The sequence below is a fragment of the Medicago truncatula genome, chromosome 3, assembly GCF_003473485.1.
Source record: "Medicago truncatula cultivar Jemalong A17 chromosome 3, MtrunA17r5.0-ANR, whole genome shotgun sequence".
NCBI lineage: Eukaryota > Viridiplantae > Streptophyta > Magnoliopsida > Fabales > Fabaceae > Medicago > Medicago truncatula.
In genome coordinates this window covers 30,419,279-30,437,843 of record NC_053044.1, presented here as the reverse complement: position 1 = coordinate 30,437,843, position 18,565 = coordinate 30,419,279, and the positions used below count along the sequence as shown (strand labels likewise).

At 33.2% G+C, this 18,565-nt stretch overlaps 2 protein-coding genes across 3 annotated transcripts; one reads left to right on the top strand and one right to left on the bottom strand.

Moving 5' to 3' along the window:
* Window positions 1-389: 389 nt before the first annotated feature.
* Window positions 390-6,427, bottom strand: LOC25491007 (pentatricopeptide repeat-containing protein At5g48910). 2 transcript variants are annotated; one of them, XM_024778355.2, is made up of 3 exons: window positions 4,279-6,427; window positions 4,074-4,159; window positions 390-695 (listed from the first exon to the last, which is right to left on the bottom strand). In XM_024778355.2, exon 1 carries the CDS (start codon window positions 6,289-6,291, stop codon window positions 4,681-4,683), a length of 1,611 nt encoding a protein of 536 aa, XP_024634123.1. In that variant the 5' UTR covers window positions 6,292-6,427; the 3' UTR covers window positions 390-695; window positions 4,074-4,159; window positions 4,279-4,680. The 2 variants fall into 2 exon arrangements, with proteins under 2 accessions (XP_024634123.1, XP_013460375.1); XM_013604921.3 differs by lacking the exon at window positions 390-695 and having other exon boundaries at window positions 3,806-4,159.
* Window positions 6,428-10,052: 3,625 nt separating this feature from the next.
* LOC25491006 (glutathione hydrolase 1) lies at window positions 10,053-13,335 on the top strand. Its single transcript, XM_013604920.3, has 5 exons — window positions 10,053-10,492; window positions 10,881-11,396; window positions 11,925-12,428; window positions 12,507-12,644; window positions 12,808-13,335. The coding sequence occupies exons 1-5, from the start codon at window positions 10,160-10,162 to the stop codon at window positions 13,048-13,050; spliced, it is 1,734 nt and encodes a 577-aa protein (XP_013460374.3). The 5' UTR covers window positions 10,053-10,159; the 3' UTR covers window positions 13,051-13,335.
* The last annotated feature ends 5,230 nt before the right edge of the window (window positions 13,336-18,565 follow it).

Genomic DNA, 18,565 nt, shown 5'->3' with positions numbered 1-18,565 from the left:
GAAGAAATTTTATGAATGTAAATGATGAATTTAAGGACATTCAGATGAAAAAAATTTGATGTAAAATTTTATTTGTTATAAGTCTTGTAGTTTAAATTAATTAAGATTGAACACCTTAATATAAAAAAAAATTAAATCATTTGTTGTTTGAAAAAAAAAATTAAATAAAAATTAAAAGTATTAAAAGTTACCTTATGATTAAGATTAACTCTCCTTCAAAATAAAAATAATTAAGATTAACTCTTTTATTTTAGAAAAAATCTACTCATTTATTTGACATTTAATGTTATCTATGTATATTACATTTTAATTGGTTGATATCATAAGAGAGTAAATTATCCTCTAAACAAGAGAGAGTAACGTAGACATGACCCCTCAAATACATATCGAAATGTTGCAACAAATCTTCCTACTCCCAAACTATCAGTACTTGAAACACACCTACTATGCAATTCCAAACCACAAAAAATAAAATACATTTTGAATTGTGTAGACTCATGCTGCATTTGTTGATGCAATTGTTGCACAGTCATATTGTTATGACACCTTGAACCATATACAAATATTAAATGGGAAATTAACTAAACCATAAATTCCCATATAATAAAAATTAAAAATTAAGATAAATTGCGTATTGTGAATCCAAACACTGAGACACTGCTTCAGGTGTTATATATGCTCCCTTCTCCTCTGATCTGTCAGTTATCAATGGTTGAAATAAATCATAATTTCAAAGAAAAAAAAAATTAGAAGAGGCTGTGACAGAAGCAGACAGAAAGAGACTGACAGAAACAGCATGAAGCACAACAAAACATGTACGATGTTTCGCTTTAAGGTTAAAATTCTCGGCAAGGCATAAAACAAAACCATTTATGTGGCCACAAATACAGAAAGAAGAAGCTGTGACATAAAAACAGAATATATAATGAAAGAAGAAAATTCAGGATGGGAACAACTGAGAGCACAATAATAAAATTATTCATGTATTCCCTTCTTTGTACTTTCATAATATTCTTTAACAAGTTTACCTCAAAAAACAATTATTCTTTAAAGAAATTCATATAATCAAGTAAAGCAAAGGTCCAAATTTGCAAAGTTATCTACCTTTACATAATATTCCTTTAAGCAATCAATCTTGCATAAGATCAAAAGGGGTACCGAAATCTTAAAACATAAGATAGCAACCGAGATCGAAGGACCTTACTCAATTAAATTTGTAGGATCAAAAGAGGGTAAAAAGATCGTAAAACATATTCCTCAACAAAAAATGATAATGATCGTAAAACATAACATAGCAATCAAGGTCGAAGGCTCCTACCAATAATAATAACAGTATATACATACACAAGATCGTAAAACATAACATTGCAATCAAGATCGAAGGATCCTACCAAAAACTAATAGTAATAATAGTATATAGATACATAGTAATACTAGAACAGGGGTATTTTTTCGTGGAAAAAAAATGGACGCAGTTAGAAATAAGGGGTGTGGTTAGAAAAAGGTTGGTTATTTTCATAAAAAAAAAAAAAACTGAACGTTCAAACTAATTTTGGGCCAAGTGCCGAGGCCCATAACAGTTAATTGAGATTCCGGACGTTTCTCTTTAAGCCCCCCAATATCTTTAAGGTCCTCTAAATACATATTCGGTAGACATCTACTGGATGTATGTTTGACAAAAAAAAAAAAACGTACATCTAGTAGATAACTATAAGATATGTATTTAGGGGATCAGAGAGATATTGGGAGACCTAAAGAGAACGCCCCGATATTCAATGCACAATATGGATCAGTGATGCTCAGTGAAGTAGTAAATTCAAGGATTTTGCGATTTAAATCAGAATGTTGATAACTAACTATAAAAGCAATTCATATTGATATTATTATAAGGATCAAGATATAAAAATTATCAGACCATTAAACTTGAACCGGTGAGTAAAATAATTGAATACAATATGAAAAGAGACCAAATATTTTCTTTTCAATGTCTGAAAATGTCAAGGAAAAGGGGCATCACAAAAATGGTAATATAAACAATGTAGTGCCTCTCCACTAAAATAAGGATCCTGGTAATCAATCAATTTTCAGCTCAGTAATTTTGTTGCTCCCAAAATCAATCTATGCAAAACACTTTCTTACACACTGCCTGCCCATATCATGCTGCTAGTAACTAGCCAAAAAAAGAAAAAGATTCACAATCCTTTGTATCCAAATAACTAAGATCAATACATATTGTATTCTGTTCCTCTACATATCAATTCATCCATTGAGTACTACTAGGTAACTATATCCTATAGCTTGCAGGTGAAATAAATCCGTAGTGATTAGTGAATACTACCCTACAAAATCTAAATGCTTCAAAAGATAATTTACAAAAAAACCAAACTTGATAATCTAACAAAAGTTCAGCATTAACAGGCAAGTTATTAAAATAAAAATAGGATAGGGTCCTTTTTTCAGTCACAATTCAGAAAAAAAATTAGGAGAAACACAAACAAAAGTACTTTCATTCATTTTGGAAATGTTTATCAAATAAACAGGCTTTGGGACGATATAAAGCTTTCCTTGAATAAAACAGTGAAAATATAAGTAACTGTTATTCCAAGCCAGAAGTTTGGATGGTGGATCAGTTTGTGGAATATATTTTGTTAGACTCAGTTTTCATCATGGATTTATTTTTGAGAAAAGCAAATAAATCTGAACAGAAAATGACTACATGTTCACCATATCATGAATCTAGAAGATCATATGAAGGGATTTGTTGCTGCTTGAAAAATCAGCTTCCTATGTTTGTATTAGATGAATTACACAAAAGGAACGTATTAGGAGATAATGGTAGCAACAAGGAAAACTGTGTTGGTTTTGTTGAGCTTGCTCTTGACTACTTTAAAGATTGTTATCCAAACAAGTAAAGCCAAAAATAGAAGATGAACCAGAAGATGTACCAAGGACTGTAACAAAGTTGAATGAAACAGATATTAGCTTTGAGAAAGTTCAAGGTAGAAACTATTTGGGCATAAAGTTCAAGGAATCAAGGCTAGGATGGAAATGCCACATTTAAAAATAGACCAAGTAACTGAATGTGTTCTTAGGAACTTCATTGTATTGGAACAATGTCACTATCCATACCAACTTTTCATATGCAACTAGGTTTCTCTAATTGACTCTTCGATTCATATTTATAAAGATGTGGAGTTGTTGGTTACCATGATTTTGTGTGTTTTATTCCTAATCAAAGAATTCTACCGAGTTTTAAATTCTAATGTTTGGAAGGAAGCCATCGCTTGATATGAAAAGAAATACTACTTTTGCTGATAAAGCGAGGAGTGTCTTACATTTAACAGGGACAAGCAAGCAAATCAATAACACGCAAGAATAACAAGCAAAATGAGCAGCAATAATCATTAACAAGCAAAGATAACAACATAAATCAGGAGCTAGCAAAAATTACAACAGGAACGAGCAAATTGAACAAAGGAACAAACAAAAATCACATACATGTAGAAACGAATCAAGAGCAAGCAAATTGACCTAAAATACAAGGAAAAAGCAAAGAAACAAAAAATAGCAACAAAGAGATCAAAAGTGATTTGCAAGGCGAGAGGCGAAGAGAAAAGAGAGATTCACGTGTTTTGGGTTCGCTGAACAGGACACATGTCCACCAGCTTATGGGAATTTATAAGCCCAAGTTTATAAGCTTGTTAGGGGAGCTTATGAAAAACAGCTTATGGGAGCTCAGAAGTTCTCATAATATTCTCTGATAAAGAATTCCATAAGCGTTAATGCCAGCTGATAATTCTAAATAAGCCTAAAATAAGCCAATTCAAACATCCTATAGTTCATTCAAATGTGGATTAAACACAAACATTACACACATATGCACATATATACACAACGCCATGCCAAGGAAATTCAGGAATTTTTTATAGGCAAAAATAATTTTGAATAAAAGGGGAAGAACCAAAGCACAAGATGTGCTTAAGAACACCGCCCAAAATAGGTTTATACAAGAAGAGATAATACTACTCCCCCACAAATAGCACAAACAAGGAACTATATAATTGAAGTCTAACCCAGAAAAATGCCCAAAAACTGCATTGGTGCAGCTCAGAACTCCAAAAAGTTACTTCACTTTAAGAATACAACCTAGCTCCCAAACCTGAAAGGCATGAACCAGATTATGATCAGTATCAATGCAGATTATTTTGTAGACACATTTGCAGGGCAAAAACAGAAATGGCCTTGAAAGGTCAAAACTCAGACAATGAACAAATATACCTTCAAATTCCATCTAGTTTTGATGATTTGAAGATTTGCATATCATCGATCAGCAAACAAACCAAAATCATAAGAATGTTAAACTCTGAACCATTATTTACCAAGCTTATTACACCAAGTCTAAATCAACATCCCTCATAAATTTCCTGTACAAGTGATTTTTCTATTGCTGATCAACAATTGATTTTTCCATGTCATATACACTATATTTTCCATCTTATTTATGAGGAAATTGTAGACCTTCCATTCAGATGTAACTCCATTCGTTAGATTATATCTAGTGTCTTGACTGAAAAAGTTTTGGTGAACTATCCCCTGCAAGGCTGCAACTATTCCTCTACTTGGGAAACTTCAATGATTGAATAAGATGTTATGGAAAATTGATCCCCTTCTTCTCCTATGTCATGCTACACAGGTAAGATGTTTTGGTGAGCAACCAGCTTCAGATACCATCAGTCCTATTATTTCAAGCATTTTGTAAATGTCTGAAGAATGGTCATGATCTCTGTCCCCTGCTACAAATCGATGAACTCTATCCTCCACTTCAATCAAGCTCCAACCTGCAACTTTAATGGGAACTCTCTCAACCATTAATCTGCGAACTCTAACTACATCATCCCATTTTCTTGATTTTGCATAGATTCCAGCTAACTGCACATAATGACCATCATGAGTTGGATCCATCTTTATCAACTTATTCCCAATCTTTTCGCCCATTTCCACAAACCCATGAATCTCACAAGCATCAAGTAGTGTTGCCCACATTACAGGATCTGGTTCAACAGTCATCGTTTCAATCAACCGAACTGCTTCATCTATTAATCCCGCACGAGCAAAGAGATCAACCATGCAACCATAGTGCTCCATCTCCGGCGAAATTCCATAACCATCCACCATTAACTTAAAGTAATACCTTCCCTCACTAACCAAACCAGCCCTACTACAAGCATTTAAAACGCCAACAAAAATCACATTCACAGGACGAAAACCCTCACGTATAAACTCACGAAACAACACAAGTGCTTCCTTTGCACGATCATGCGAAGCCAACCCACAAATCATAACAGTCCAAGTCCAAATATCCCTCTCCATCATTCCATCAAACAAATCTCTCGACTCTTCAATACACCCACATTTCGCATACATATCAACCAAACCAGTTCCAATCGCAACACTTATCCGAAACCTCAAAGACTCAATAGTCGAATGAACAAACCTCCCCCACCCTAACAAACCCAACTGAGCCGAAGCAGAAAGCATCGTAACCAAAATAGATTCATTCGGTCTTATTCCTTTCTCTCTCATCAACCTAAAACACTCCAACCCATCTTCCAATTTCCCATTTTGAACATACCCCATTATCATACTACTCCAAGAAACAACATCTCTCTTCGGCATTTCATCAAACATCTTCTCCGCATCTCTCACCTCACCTTTTCTAACCAAACCAGCCAACATAGAATTCCAAGTAACAACATCACTACAAACCTCATCAACCTCTTCCTCAAACACCCTCTTAGCATACTCACTCACATCAAAACCCTCAAAGTAAAAATGAATAAGCGCGTTACGAACAAACACATTGCCCGTGTAACCAAGCTTAACCACATGATCATGAACTTGAACACCTGAAACAATATTGAAACAATCTTTTCCTTTTGTGCAGGCGTGAAGGAGGAAGGTGAATGTGTGTTGATTAGCGTTGAGGAAACGGCGTCGCATTGAGGAGTAAAGTGAGAGAGAATTTGAAGGTGATGAGTTTGATTTTGCGTGAATGCGAATGATGGAGTTGAAAGCTAAAACTGTTTGTGAAGAAATGGAGTTGAAAATGGAGAGAGAGTAGTTGAGAGGGGAGGTAGAGAGAGAAAGTAGAGAGAGAATGTGAATGGTGAGACGTGATTGGGATTGGCCTGAAAGGATGATTTTTGCATGGGTTTGTTTGATTTGGTTTAAGGTTGGTTGTTTTGGGAGGGAAGGGAAAATGGGTTTGATTTTGTTGGGAAATGCAGACATAGAAGAAAGGTGTTTGTTTATGTTACTGTAATGGAGTTTTATGGTGATGATGATAGAGTTGGAAAAGAGTAGTATGGTTGTGGCAAGGGAGTTTGGCCACCACCTTGGTTGGTTACTTGGTTTGGTGGTGATTTTGGAGAACACACATGCATATTAAAAAGACCGCATCCGATCACAAATATAAGCAAAACAAAAGTTAGTCTTATTTATATCTTGTGAATTCGGACTAGCATTATCCTAATTGTGCCACAACTTCACGTTAGTCGTACACAGTATAGTACTAGCATTATCTTCAAAATTATGTTACGATTTTCCTCCTTCATACCACGATTTTTGCTGAGACAAACTCCAAAAATTTGATCCAAATTGTGTCACGATTTCTTCAAATCAAGACACTTTTTTGTTGAGCATTCAATCATCAATTTTGAGACCGTTCTCAACGTATAAGAAATATACATTTTGATTAATAGTGCACTATCATAAACTATTTTGAAGTTTTGATACATCGAAGAGATCATTGTGACTACTTGTTACACATTTAGAGACCAAAAAACTATTACCCTTAAGAAACTGTTACATCTTTTAAGATGTAATTATCGATTTAAAGACATTTTTTTCTCTCATTTAATGTTTAATGTGTGTCTTTCAATATTAAGGTGAAATTACACTAACCTCTTTTGAGTTTTGTTCAAATATATCTCACACCCCTCTTTTTTTTCTTTTTGGTCAGGTAGTCTAGTGACTAGAATTCTCCTTTTTAAAGGAAAATAAGTGGGGTGTTCGGGATTCGAACCCCGACCTCTGCATATAACAATGCATGTCCCTGCCGAGCTATGCTCACGGGGACACCCCTCAATTTGTTAAATAAACACTATTCTCCCTTGTATTTGCAATTAATGGTTTTGTTCACCCCTCTGTCCAACCTCTGTCAGTTTTAATTTTTCTCTCCCACTTAAATGAAAACAAAGAGTTAAAGATGGTTTCAGCTTCCCACTACGTTGTCCAGATTCAACAATTTCATCTCCAAATTTAACAAAACACACGTTACTGATTATTTATTTTATTCACCGATTAAAAGAATTTCACATAAGGAATAATTAAACTCATACTTGATTTGTTAAAAGTCTAATTATATCGTAAGGAAGTATAAATTAGTACCACATGTTAGTTAAAAGTCTAATTCAAGAACAAAGAGAAATTGGATATAACTGAAACTATTGAATGAAATGATCTAATTTTAAGTTAATTAGTTACATGAATCCTATATATACATATAAATGGAAAGCTAACTGGTTAACGTGTCTAACAAGTTACCAGTTGTAAGTAACTAAAACTAACTATATTTTAGTGTATTTGTGATCTTGAGATGGTGATGACTTGTCCATATAACTTGATATAACTGGTTGAACGGTAGAAACACTTGTATCTTGTATTAATATCAAGGTAGTAAAAATCGAACCGAACATGCTGGTTGAACTAGTTGAATCGGGAACCGGACCTATGTTCGGTCTGATTAACCATAAAAATCATTCAACAATAAAACCGGGGAGTGAACTGGAAAATTGGTGAAACCAGGAAAAACCGGCGGTTTGGCCGGTTGAACCCTATTCCTTTTCATATAATGAAGCCGATTTCACATGTTTTTGCGTCTTATTAATCTGTGTTTTCTTTGAGAGGAGTGGGAGAAGAGTTGGTCTGCATAGGTTCAAATGAAAAAGTAGACTTATACATTTCAGTTTTGTTAATTGAGGAGTTATATAACGAATTAAAGAACATTGATTATTGAATTGAATTGATAAGAAAAGCACCGATGACTAAATGAAAAAGAAGACTTTGCTTTACTAAGAAAGGAAATGGAAGGATTGAGGTAACTGCATAAGGAATATTAAGGTGGAAATAGGGAGGAGATCCTATGCAGTGCAGTTTTTGTCCAGTGAAATCTCAACCCCACGTTTTCTTTGTAATAAGTTCAGTTCTAATCGTTAAAAAGAAATGAATGGTGTGGATGTGCACTAGATCTCCTCCAGTGAAAACTTCAGAGGAGAGAATCCATGCCCGGTGGAAATATAAAGTAGTAGTTACTACTAGTTATTGGCAAATGCTAACGTGTGCCCTCAAGGGCACATGTTGAGGAACTCATTGTAAAAATATATGTATTAAAAGTCCTGGATTCCTTAATTATTTACTTACTAGGAAGTTGGTCTACTATGTATTTTGAAAGAAACCGCATCTTTCTCATTCAATAACAATATTAATTATGTTAAATTGTACCAAATTTATACAACCTTTAATTTTAAAATATGCCCAAATTTAATAAATTATATCAAAATATAGTAAAAAATTTAAATATAACAAAAATGGTTGAACCCTGGTTCAACCCTTAAACCTTAAACTCATACCAACACTGGTTTAATGTCCGGTCCGATTTTGATTACCTTGATGAATATATTCTTTGAAACGATTAACACATTATATATAAGGAATATATGAATTGCAGAACATGCACACATAAAGGATGCCTATCTTAGACCTATTTCATATGTAAGCTTCATATGTAAGCGTTTGCTACAGTAGACCTACAGTTAAAAGTTAATTTTTCTTTTTGAAAGAAGTTAATGTTTATTTTTAAAGTAAGTTATACTCCTTTTCTCTAAGAGATACTTAAATTACATCCATTTCTCCTCTTAAGAAAAATATATTAGAAAAATTACACTACTCTCCCTTGAGAGAAGCTTGAATTATATTTCTATCCCTTTTACTATTAAAATCTGCACTTCTCTCCCTTAATATTTTATATTTTTAATAGTGTAACAATAAAAATCAAACGGCCACTGACAACGGTGAAAAAGGTTGCAAATTCAATTTTATTATAATCAAAATTCAAATATTATTTTTCTCTATCTTTGATATATATAGTTTTAAAAATTATTATAAAACATGATACAATACCAAATAAATTAAATTCTTAAAACTACTGAAAACCAATGAAATATGCCTGATAAAAATGTAGTTAATATTTCAAATCATTAAGTTAATAATATAATAATCAACTTTTTTTTATCATTGAAATTAAAGAAATGGATTATTTTTTCTTGAATGCTTGATAAATTTTTTGTAGATATCATAAAAATATTTATTTATGTAAAAATGGATTAAAATGTAGTACATAAATAATTATTAAGGAAGAGAGAAGTGTAATTCAAACTTCTCTTAAAGGAGGGGAGTAAGAGAATGTAATTTACTCAAAAGAATTCTCGTTTTTAGTTTCTAATTTTTTTTTCTCTTCCACTCTCCCAACATTCTCTTTCCTCTCTTCCACTCTCCGCCGCTTGCTCAACCAAGATATAAAACAAAAGTACATGCATGAAGTTTGTACACAACCAAAATATAAAACAAGAATACATGCATGCATTCTCTGAATAAACAAGAAATATTGATCCAAATGGTATGAACAGTATCTTCATCGTTAACAAACAATAAATAATAATTGATTGCTGAAAAAAACAAAATATAATAATTGATTTTCAATAGAGTAAGAAAAATACCATCCTACACAATATTTTTATTTTTTTTATACTTTTTTTCTTTTACTTTCCTAACCCAACTTCAAATTACTATGACCTATTTCTCTAAAAAAAAATGTTAATAAATATGATTGACCGTTCAAGTTTAACATTATATAATTGGAATATAATATAATATATATTATTTTTCTAAATAGTCTAACGATAAAATTGGTACATAATATGTATGGTGAGAAGTGAGAAATTGCGGGTTTGAAACTCATCCTAACATAGGAAATATATATGGAGCCTTTACTATTTGAGACGTACTAAAATTGAGATTTCATTTTGTGGGAGAGACTTGGATGTATATAAAGTTTATGGCTGCAGCTGTGTTTGCATTCATCTTCTTTATTTCCACTGCTTCCATAAATGGACAAATAAAAACAAACAATGAAGTAATAGCTCATCATGGAGCTGTTGCCACCGATGTCCGCCATTGCTCTAAAATTGGGATAGATGTTATCCGCGAAGGGGGTCATGCAGTGGATGCAGCTGTGGCTGCTGCTTTCTGTTTGGGGGTTGCCAGTCCAGGTTCAAGTGGTATTGGTGGTGGAGCCTTTATGCTTCTTAGGTTAGCTAATGGTGTAGCAAAGGCCTTTGATATGAGAGAAACTGCTCCTCTTCGTGCTTCTAAGGTAAACTAACTTGCATTTAGTTTTCATTGATTATTGTCGTCTATGGAATATAAAAGTGGTTTTAAATAATTTAGACGGAAACAAAAAGAATAAATATTTTTTAGTGACCGAAAAGAATTCGGTATAGAGCATCTGATTTAGTGACCAAAATATTTTGGTCTTCAAATTGATCGGTTTAGCAAAAATTTGCATAACCTTGTTCAAAATCGGTCGCTAAATGAATTTATTACAGAATTAAAGAGTATGTTTGGAAAGATTTTAAGCCACTGGTCGTGTTAACGATGTTAACAACAGATTTGGCATTTTCAGTCTTTTTTTCAGTTTACTTTTAGTTTAATTTCTCATCATTTCAAACCTCCGAATTTCACATTTTTCGGTCTTTTTCCAGGATATGTATGGTGGCAATACTACTTTGAAGTCAACAGGTTGCCTAGCAATAGCAGTTCCAGGAGAACTTGCTGGTCTTCACATGGCGTGGGAACAACATGGTAAGCTTCCATGGGAGAGACTTGTTAAGCCAGCTGAGATGATTGCTCGTAATGGATTTAGAGTATCAAAGCTCCTCCGCCATCAGATGGAACAATCAGAGACTGATATAATGAACGACAAAGGTCTTCGTAGTGTGTTTGCACCACATGGAAAACTCTTGAAAGTAGGTGAACTATTTTACAATAAGAAACTAGGAAAAACTTTAAGAGTAATTTCTAAGTATGGTCCAAAAGCTTTCTATGGTGGACCAATTGGCCTCAACCTAGTTAAAGATGTTCAGAAGGCTAAAGGGATATTAACTGTGGAAGACCTCAAAAGATACACTGTTAAACCAAAGGAACCTATATCTATAGATTTTCTTGGATTAAAACTCCTTAGTATGCCTCCTCCTTCAGGTGGACCTGCAATGATGCTGGTAAGTTGATTTATCATGAAGCTAAGTAAAGTCTAACTAATAATTATTTTAGTTCTATTTTAAACTCGCGTATTATAATCATTAAATCTCATTGCGCACTTGATTTACCACTTGATTTAACCACTTTAATTTTCTTTGGCCCCCTTTAACCATTTTATGATAAAATGTGTTTAATGTAGTTTTAATTGCGGGCTATTTTAGAATGTTAGAGTTGGTTAAAATTTTCTAAAACTTGATGATGTTTTTCGAATTCTTATTTCGTGCGGTCAATGATTGCACACATTCACATGGTCAACATAGGTGGACGCAATTGGATCGAGATCAGACAGTTTATATTTCAAAATAAGTGTTTTAGATTTCAAAAAATATCAAAATTTTCACAACAATATAGACTATCCGATCTCAATCCAACAGTCAGGTCACCGTTGTGAATGCATGCAATTGGTGACGGTAGGGAACCCCACTTCATGTTTTTCTCTTATGTTTTATCAATGAAAGGGCTTAGCCAGTCGCATCCTTGTGTTACAGCTGCTGAACATTCTATCAAAATATAAACTTCCTTCAGACCTTTCTGGCGCACTTGGCGTCCATAGACAAATTGAGGCAATGAAACATGTATATGCTATGAGAATGAATCTTGGAGATCCTGATTTTGTAAATATCACTAGACTTATTTCTGATATGCTTTCTCCCAAGTTTGGTCGAGCATTGAGAAGAAACATCAATGATAATAAGACTTTGAGTACTAATCAATATGGTGGCAAGTGGAATCAGATCAATGATCATGGTACAACTCATTTAAGCATAATAGATTTCGAGAAGAATGCTGTTTCCTTGACGTGTACCATAAATGCATTTTTTGGCTCAAAGTTCCTTTCACCAAGTACTGGAATAATATTGAACAATGAGATGGATGATTTTTCCATGCCTATGAAAAATGTGTCCAAAAATGTTCCACCACCAGCTCCTGCCAACTTCGTCGCGCCAGGGAAGAGACCATTATCATCCATATCACCAACTATTGCCCTCAAGGTTCTCTCCATGTTTTAAAATAATATTTTAAATATGTTTTTAGTCTATGTATGTAAATATACAATCTTTTATTTTCAGGATGGAGAAGTGAAAGCAATAGTAGGTGCAAGTGGAGGGGCTAACATTATTCCCGGAACTGCCGAGGTTCTTATGAATCACTTTGTCAAAGGAATGAAGCCCTTTTCTGCTGTAGTGGCTCCAAGGTTCTATCATCAGGTATAGTATCTTACACTATTCTCGTTGCATTTTTTAGTAATAGGAGGACTAAAATCGTTAATCGGAAAAAATACATTTACGCGTTTAGGTAACTACGCATGCTTTCCCTAACCAATTCATCACTTAACTGATGAGAAACTAATCATATAGTTATTTTTTGCAGCTAATACCAAACTGGGTTAGTTATGAGAACTGGACAACTCCATATGGTGACCACTTTGAACTTCCTGCTGATATCAGAGAATTCCTTAGAAGCAGGGGTCATGTCCTAAAACCATTTGCTGGTGGGGCAATAAGCCAATTTATCGTTACAAACGTTTCTGACCATTCTGGAATAAACAAAGGTATTGGAAAGATTGTGGCAATCAGTGATCCGAGAAAGGGTGGTTTTCCTGCAGGCGTTTGAGACGATTCATTGACATTGAAACCTCCTCTTATCTCATTTACAAGTTTACCTTTTCTTTTCAAATGCATTCTCTCTTTAGTCCCAATGGCTGAACTTCAAGAATGGGAACAAATAAATGTGGCTTTTTTTTTCTTCTTCTTTCTAGAGGATAAAATAAATGTGGCTTGATATGTACTTTTAGTTTCATTGATATAAAACTAAAACATACAGCCATATGTGAAGCCTCATGATCATATTCCTCAATTTAAGTTTAATCAAAGGCTCACAATCATTCACTTGTGTTGATGTGCTCTCCTTCTCTATTTTTCAATATCGTATCATTTTCGCATTGATTTATTTTGAAATCATCACATGCTCTCTCGATAATAACCATATGCATTTCATTAAAAAAAGGGGGAATTGCAATGACCTACCCGAGATTTATTTAAATGACAAACACACTCCTCTTGTTTTCGCATTGAAGTCATTCACTTCCATTATCATGCCCTAAGTGCTATATATCCTCCACCTCCCTTCTTCCTTTGCGTGCATAAGAAAAAAAAAAGTTATTGACACATTTTGAAGTGAAAGTAAAAAAAAACAATTAAATTTACTGTTTTGAACTGCGATTAATAGAGGATCTTGTTAATACAATCGATTCCCATCCTTCACCGTTATAGCAAGTCATATTGACAGCTCATCAAGTTCATAGAGTCACAATTACACTAGATTATAGTTACAGTTAGTTACGACAGTTAACTATTGCTAGACAAGTTAACTTGTTGGATAGCTAGCTCTATAAATAGAATTCATGTAACTAACTTTTACTCAAATTATTGATTCAATAATTACGTTTTTTCGATCAATTCTCTATGTTGTTGATCTCATAATAATGTATCATGAGCCTTTTGAGCTTATACTTCCGCATTCTTGAAATTTCTTGTTGATTCTTCTATTTTCTTGAAGAATCTTGTGATTTTCATTGCTTTTCTGTTATGTTGTTGAATTCGATGAATTTCAATCCTTTTGCGCTATGTTTCCTTGATTTTTTGTGTTTCTTCAATCCTCAAGTATTGCTTCAAGCTTTCAAGGCACGCAACACAAACACTTGTACCAATACCATTTAGAGTAATGCATTTATTGATCCTGCACTGAATCATGATTTGGAATACTATGTGAATCTTAGTGAAGATCCGAATTCTATAATCGTTTCCCCCAAGCTTGATGGTTCTAACTACTTAGCATGGACTTGAGCAATGCGCAAAGCCTTGGGCGCGAAGAACAAATTTCAATTTGTTAATAGTACCATTTTAGTTCCTGCTCTTGGGGACCCTAACCGTCAAGCATGGTAACACTACGATTCAAGGACATTGCCAAGACTAAGGTTGAAGATTGATAGTTCCAGCAATTTGTGCAATGACACAATAACCATTCGGTAATTGAACAATTGCGAGCTTAATTCTATAAAAGGTGCTAAACGAACTAAGAGATGATCAAACATGATCATTTGCACCTGAATCCAATAATCATGATTCAAGGTTACCATATATGTGAGAAAACTTTACACAGAAGTATCAAGTGGTGAAGGACCAAATTGAGCTTTAAAGCTGATGTGATTGGTTCAATGTTATGCTACCTTATCTTAATGTTGGAGAATCAAAGCAATGAGACTGTCAAACTTATCTTGAGTAAACATTTGTCCTGAAGATTACTGAGACCCTTGTGGCTCTTCAACATAACCAGTCACATTAGTCCTATTTCTTTTTGATCTTATCTTGTTACTCATGCTACTTACATAATCAATAGAGTTTCTACTCCTTTACTTAAAAAGAAAATACCATATGAGCTTTTGTATAACGATGTCCCTGATTACACACCTTAAAGGATTTTGGTTCTTTGTGTTATGCTTCGACTGTCACTGCACATAGAACAAAATTACAGTCTAGAGCACGAAAATGCCTATTTCTTGGTTATAGGATTTGGGTTAAAAGTTTTGTTTTATTTGATATCCGTTATAGTAGAATTTTCATTTTTAGAAATGTCACCTTTCATGATCATGTTCAATCTTAGAGTATCCAGATATGAAGCATGGACTCCAACACTAATACCTAATACGACAATACACGGACACATATACTTTGACACCGCTAGTGTTAAAAAATATAGGACACCGACACCATTACATATATGTTAATTTATTTATAAACGGTCTAAAATGAAAATCAAAATACATATAAGGTCCGTTTGATGCACATGATAGGATAAAGACATGATAGGATAAAGAATCGGATAAGGATAGGCAGGCCCGGCCTTGAGGGTGTGAAGGTGCTCAACCAGGCGGGGCCTCCAAATGCTACGGGCCTCTAACGAAAAATTAAATCTAATACCCACCCCCTACTTAAATAAAAAATATATATGTTATATCTTTTTCTTTCTTTAGTACACGTTTGAGTTTTTTTCTAGACTCTAGTTCTCATTTTTGTACATAAATCGTATCCTATTAACAACAATCATTTTTTCCTTCGCATAAACCATTCGTTTTACCCTTTTCCACAACAGAGGAGTGACAAATTCAAACGACACCGTTAGATAAATTTCACCTCTTTCACTTAATTTTTTTTAATTCCTTTCATGTTTAGAACTTCTTATGATTCTGATTTATTTTTAATGAAATTTAGCTACACAAAAAAAATTACGTTTTATTTTACTACGGGTCTATTTTAAAAAGAGAGTCGAGCCTCCTATTTTCCCTAAGGATAGGATATGATAGCGACGGGATAGACATTTTTTCTATCATGTCTTTGGTGCACACATGATTTTTTGTAGAAGAGCATTTTTTTTTTTTTTTTTTGAAGATAAAAGAGTATCATTATTTTATCAATCACACTCTCAAACCCTTTCACAGAAACAACCAAGATTCATTGCTCTTTCTTGATCTATCCGATCCTTTGACGGTGAGGACTTTTATTGAATATAAGAAATTCCATTCAAGAAATTGGGAAACAAACAAGAATTCACCAAAGCAACCAGAATAAACTTTAGAAATTCCACTCACTATCACAAATTCATGAAATTGGAAAGCAAATTGGGGTTTTCCCCTTGTATTCACCTACAAAACAATCGATTAAGAAAATATAAAATAGAACTTGATTGGAAGCACAAAACATAGGGGAAAAAATTAAAAGGTAGAAGCACATAAATTGTTATGTGAAGCAATTGCAAAGGATTTGGAGAAAGGAGGTGGCAGACAAAAGGCTGTGGGAGGAAACGATGATAATAGATCGATAAAATAATTGCAAATATTGGAGTATGAGCTGCTGTGGGAGTCGAATGAGAGGTTTTAAGGAAATAGAAAACCGTGTGTGATAACTTTTGCTATCAGGTCGCTAATCCAAGGAAAACTAAGGATAAAAATAACAAAGAGACAATAGAATAGGATTAATGATAGGTTTATATTATTATTTTCTGTTGGTGCTTCAAACGGTGAATTTTAATAGGATATGATATTTTTATCTTATCTTGCCTCCCTATCTTGTGCATCAAACGAGTCGATATAAGCATCTAAAACAAGATATTGTAGTATTTGATCTTTATTTATTCATCTACTATAATCAACTATAATGTCTACAACCCCCTATCAGATCAAAAAATTTCAAAACATATGTAACTCTTGTATTTACGGTGTGTGGAAGCAAGAGAGAAAAAAATGTTTCAAATATTTGTCCAAATTGTATGACATGACTCGCATGAGTGTTATATATGTATCAGATGCTTATACTAAGAGTGTCAAATTAAAGAAAAAAAACAATTTTATTTAGAACACCAATTTTAATTGTTCGACACGTGTAGTGCGAGTGTCGGACACGACACATGTCAGACACTGCAACCGACACCGATACATATAACTTAGTTTATTTACAGACGGTCTAAAATAAAAATAAAAATACATATATAAGCATCTAAAACAAGAAATCGTAGTATTTGACATTTATTTATTCATCTACTATAATTAACTATAATGTCTACAACCCACTAATTGATCAACATATCACAAAACATATGTAACCCTTGTATTTACGGTGTGTAGAAGCAAGAGAGAAAAAAAACTTTCAAATATTTGTCTAGGTTGTATGACACGATTCGTATGAGTGTTATATATGTATTAGATACTTATACTAGGAGTGTCGAATTAAAGAAAAAATAATAAGTTCGACACGTGTTGTGCGAGTGTCATAAAAGTGCCGGACACCGACGCATGTCGGACACCGCGATACTGCTAGCCTTAGAGGTGTTCGTGCTTCATAGATACCCACTTCCGATGTAGAATCCCTAATTGATTGTTTTACATATCTATACTATATATAAAGAAAAACTCCTTTAAGCTCTTCTGGGCTGAAATTTTCTTTTCAAAAATGCCCTCAATTTTGAATACAAAATAACACATTTAACAAATAGATAAAAATAAATTTAAATATTAAAAAAATGTAACAAACACGATATATATGTCTGTTTTTTTTCTTTTCTTTATAATTTAAAAAGTGTAACAAACTAGATGGGTATATGTATACTTACTTATTTATAAAAAAGTATAACAAACTAGATGAGCACACATTAGGTTTTTTATACATAATTTTTACCTTTAATAAATTTAATTATCTATTTAAATAAATTATAAAAATTGATATTTTAAAAATATTAATCTGGAAGCTTAAAAACATATTATTTATTATCATTTATCTTTAAATATTAGACTAAAATGTGTTCTCTTTTCGGTCCTATTTATAAAAAATCAATTAATTTTTTAAATTCATTAAATAATTTATGTATCCGATCGTTCTATTTATAAAAAACAATTGATGTTATTCAATAAATTTAAAAGATCAATTGTTTTTTATAAATAGGATAGGAAGAAGTCCATGGAAAGAGAGCTTGTGTTACTGGACCACTATAACGACGCGTAGACAATTATAAGGTGGGTTCTTCTTTTTCTTACTATTTTGACATTTGACCAACATATCCATTGACAAAACTTTAAGGCCACATGATCACCAACCTTATCTTTGTTCCTAACTTCAGAATAAGCTGCATTCTCTAAATCGTATTTGCACTTAGATAGCTTTCATATAAGCTCAGTTCCCCTCTTTGAGTACATTAGTCCCACACGTAAGGTCTAACGACCACTAGAATCACTGGACGTAAGGTTGTCTACGTAACTATCTATGTGCATGGATACATGAACATTACCACCCCTCCAAAGAAAAATTCTATTATTTACTTCCATAGGTAAATTAGGAATATAGAAATTTCCTATGGAAGGAAATTTAAATTTTAAATTGGGAGAAAAACAAGGGGTACTTTCTCCTCGAAAAACCAAACTCTAACTTAAAATTTTAATAGAGAAAGGATTTGAATGTAATTCATAATAGAAACATGATACCATTTTTCTTACGGTTAAATATGTTTTTGGTCCCTATAAATATATCAACTTTTCGTTTTAGTCGTCCCTCCAAAATTTTCCTTCAACTTTTAATACCTC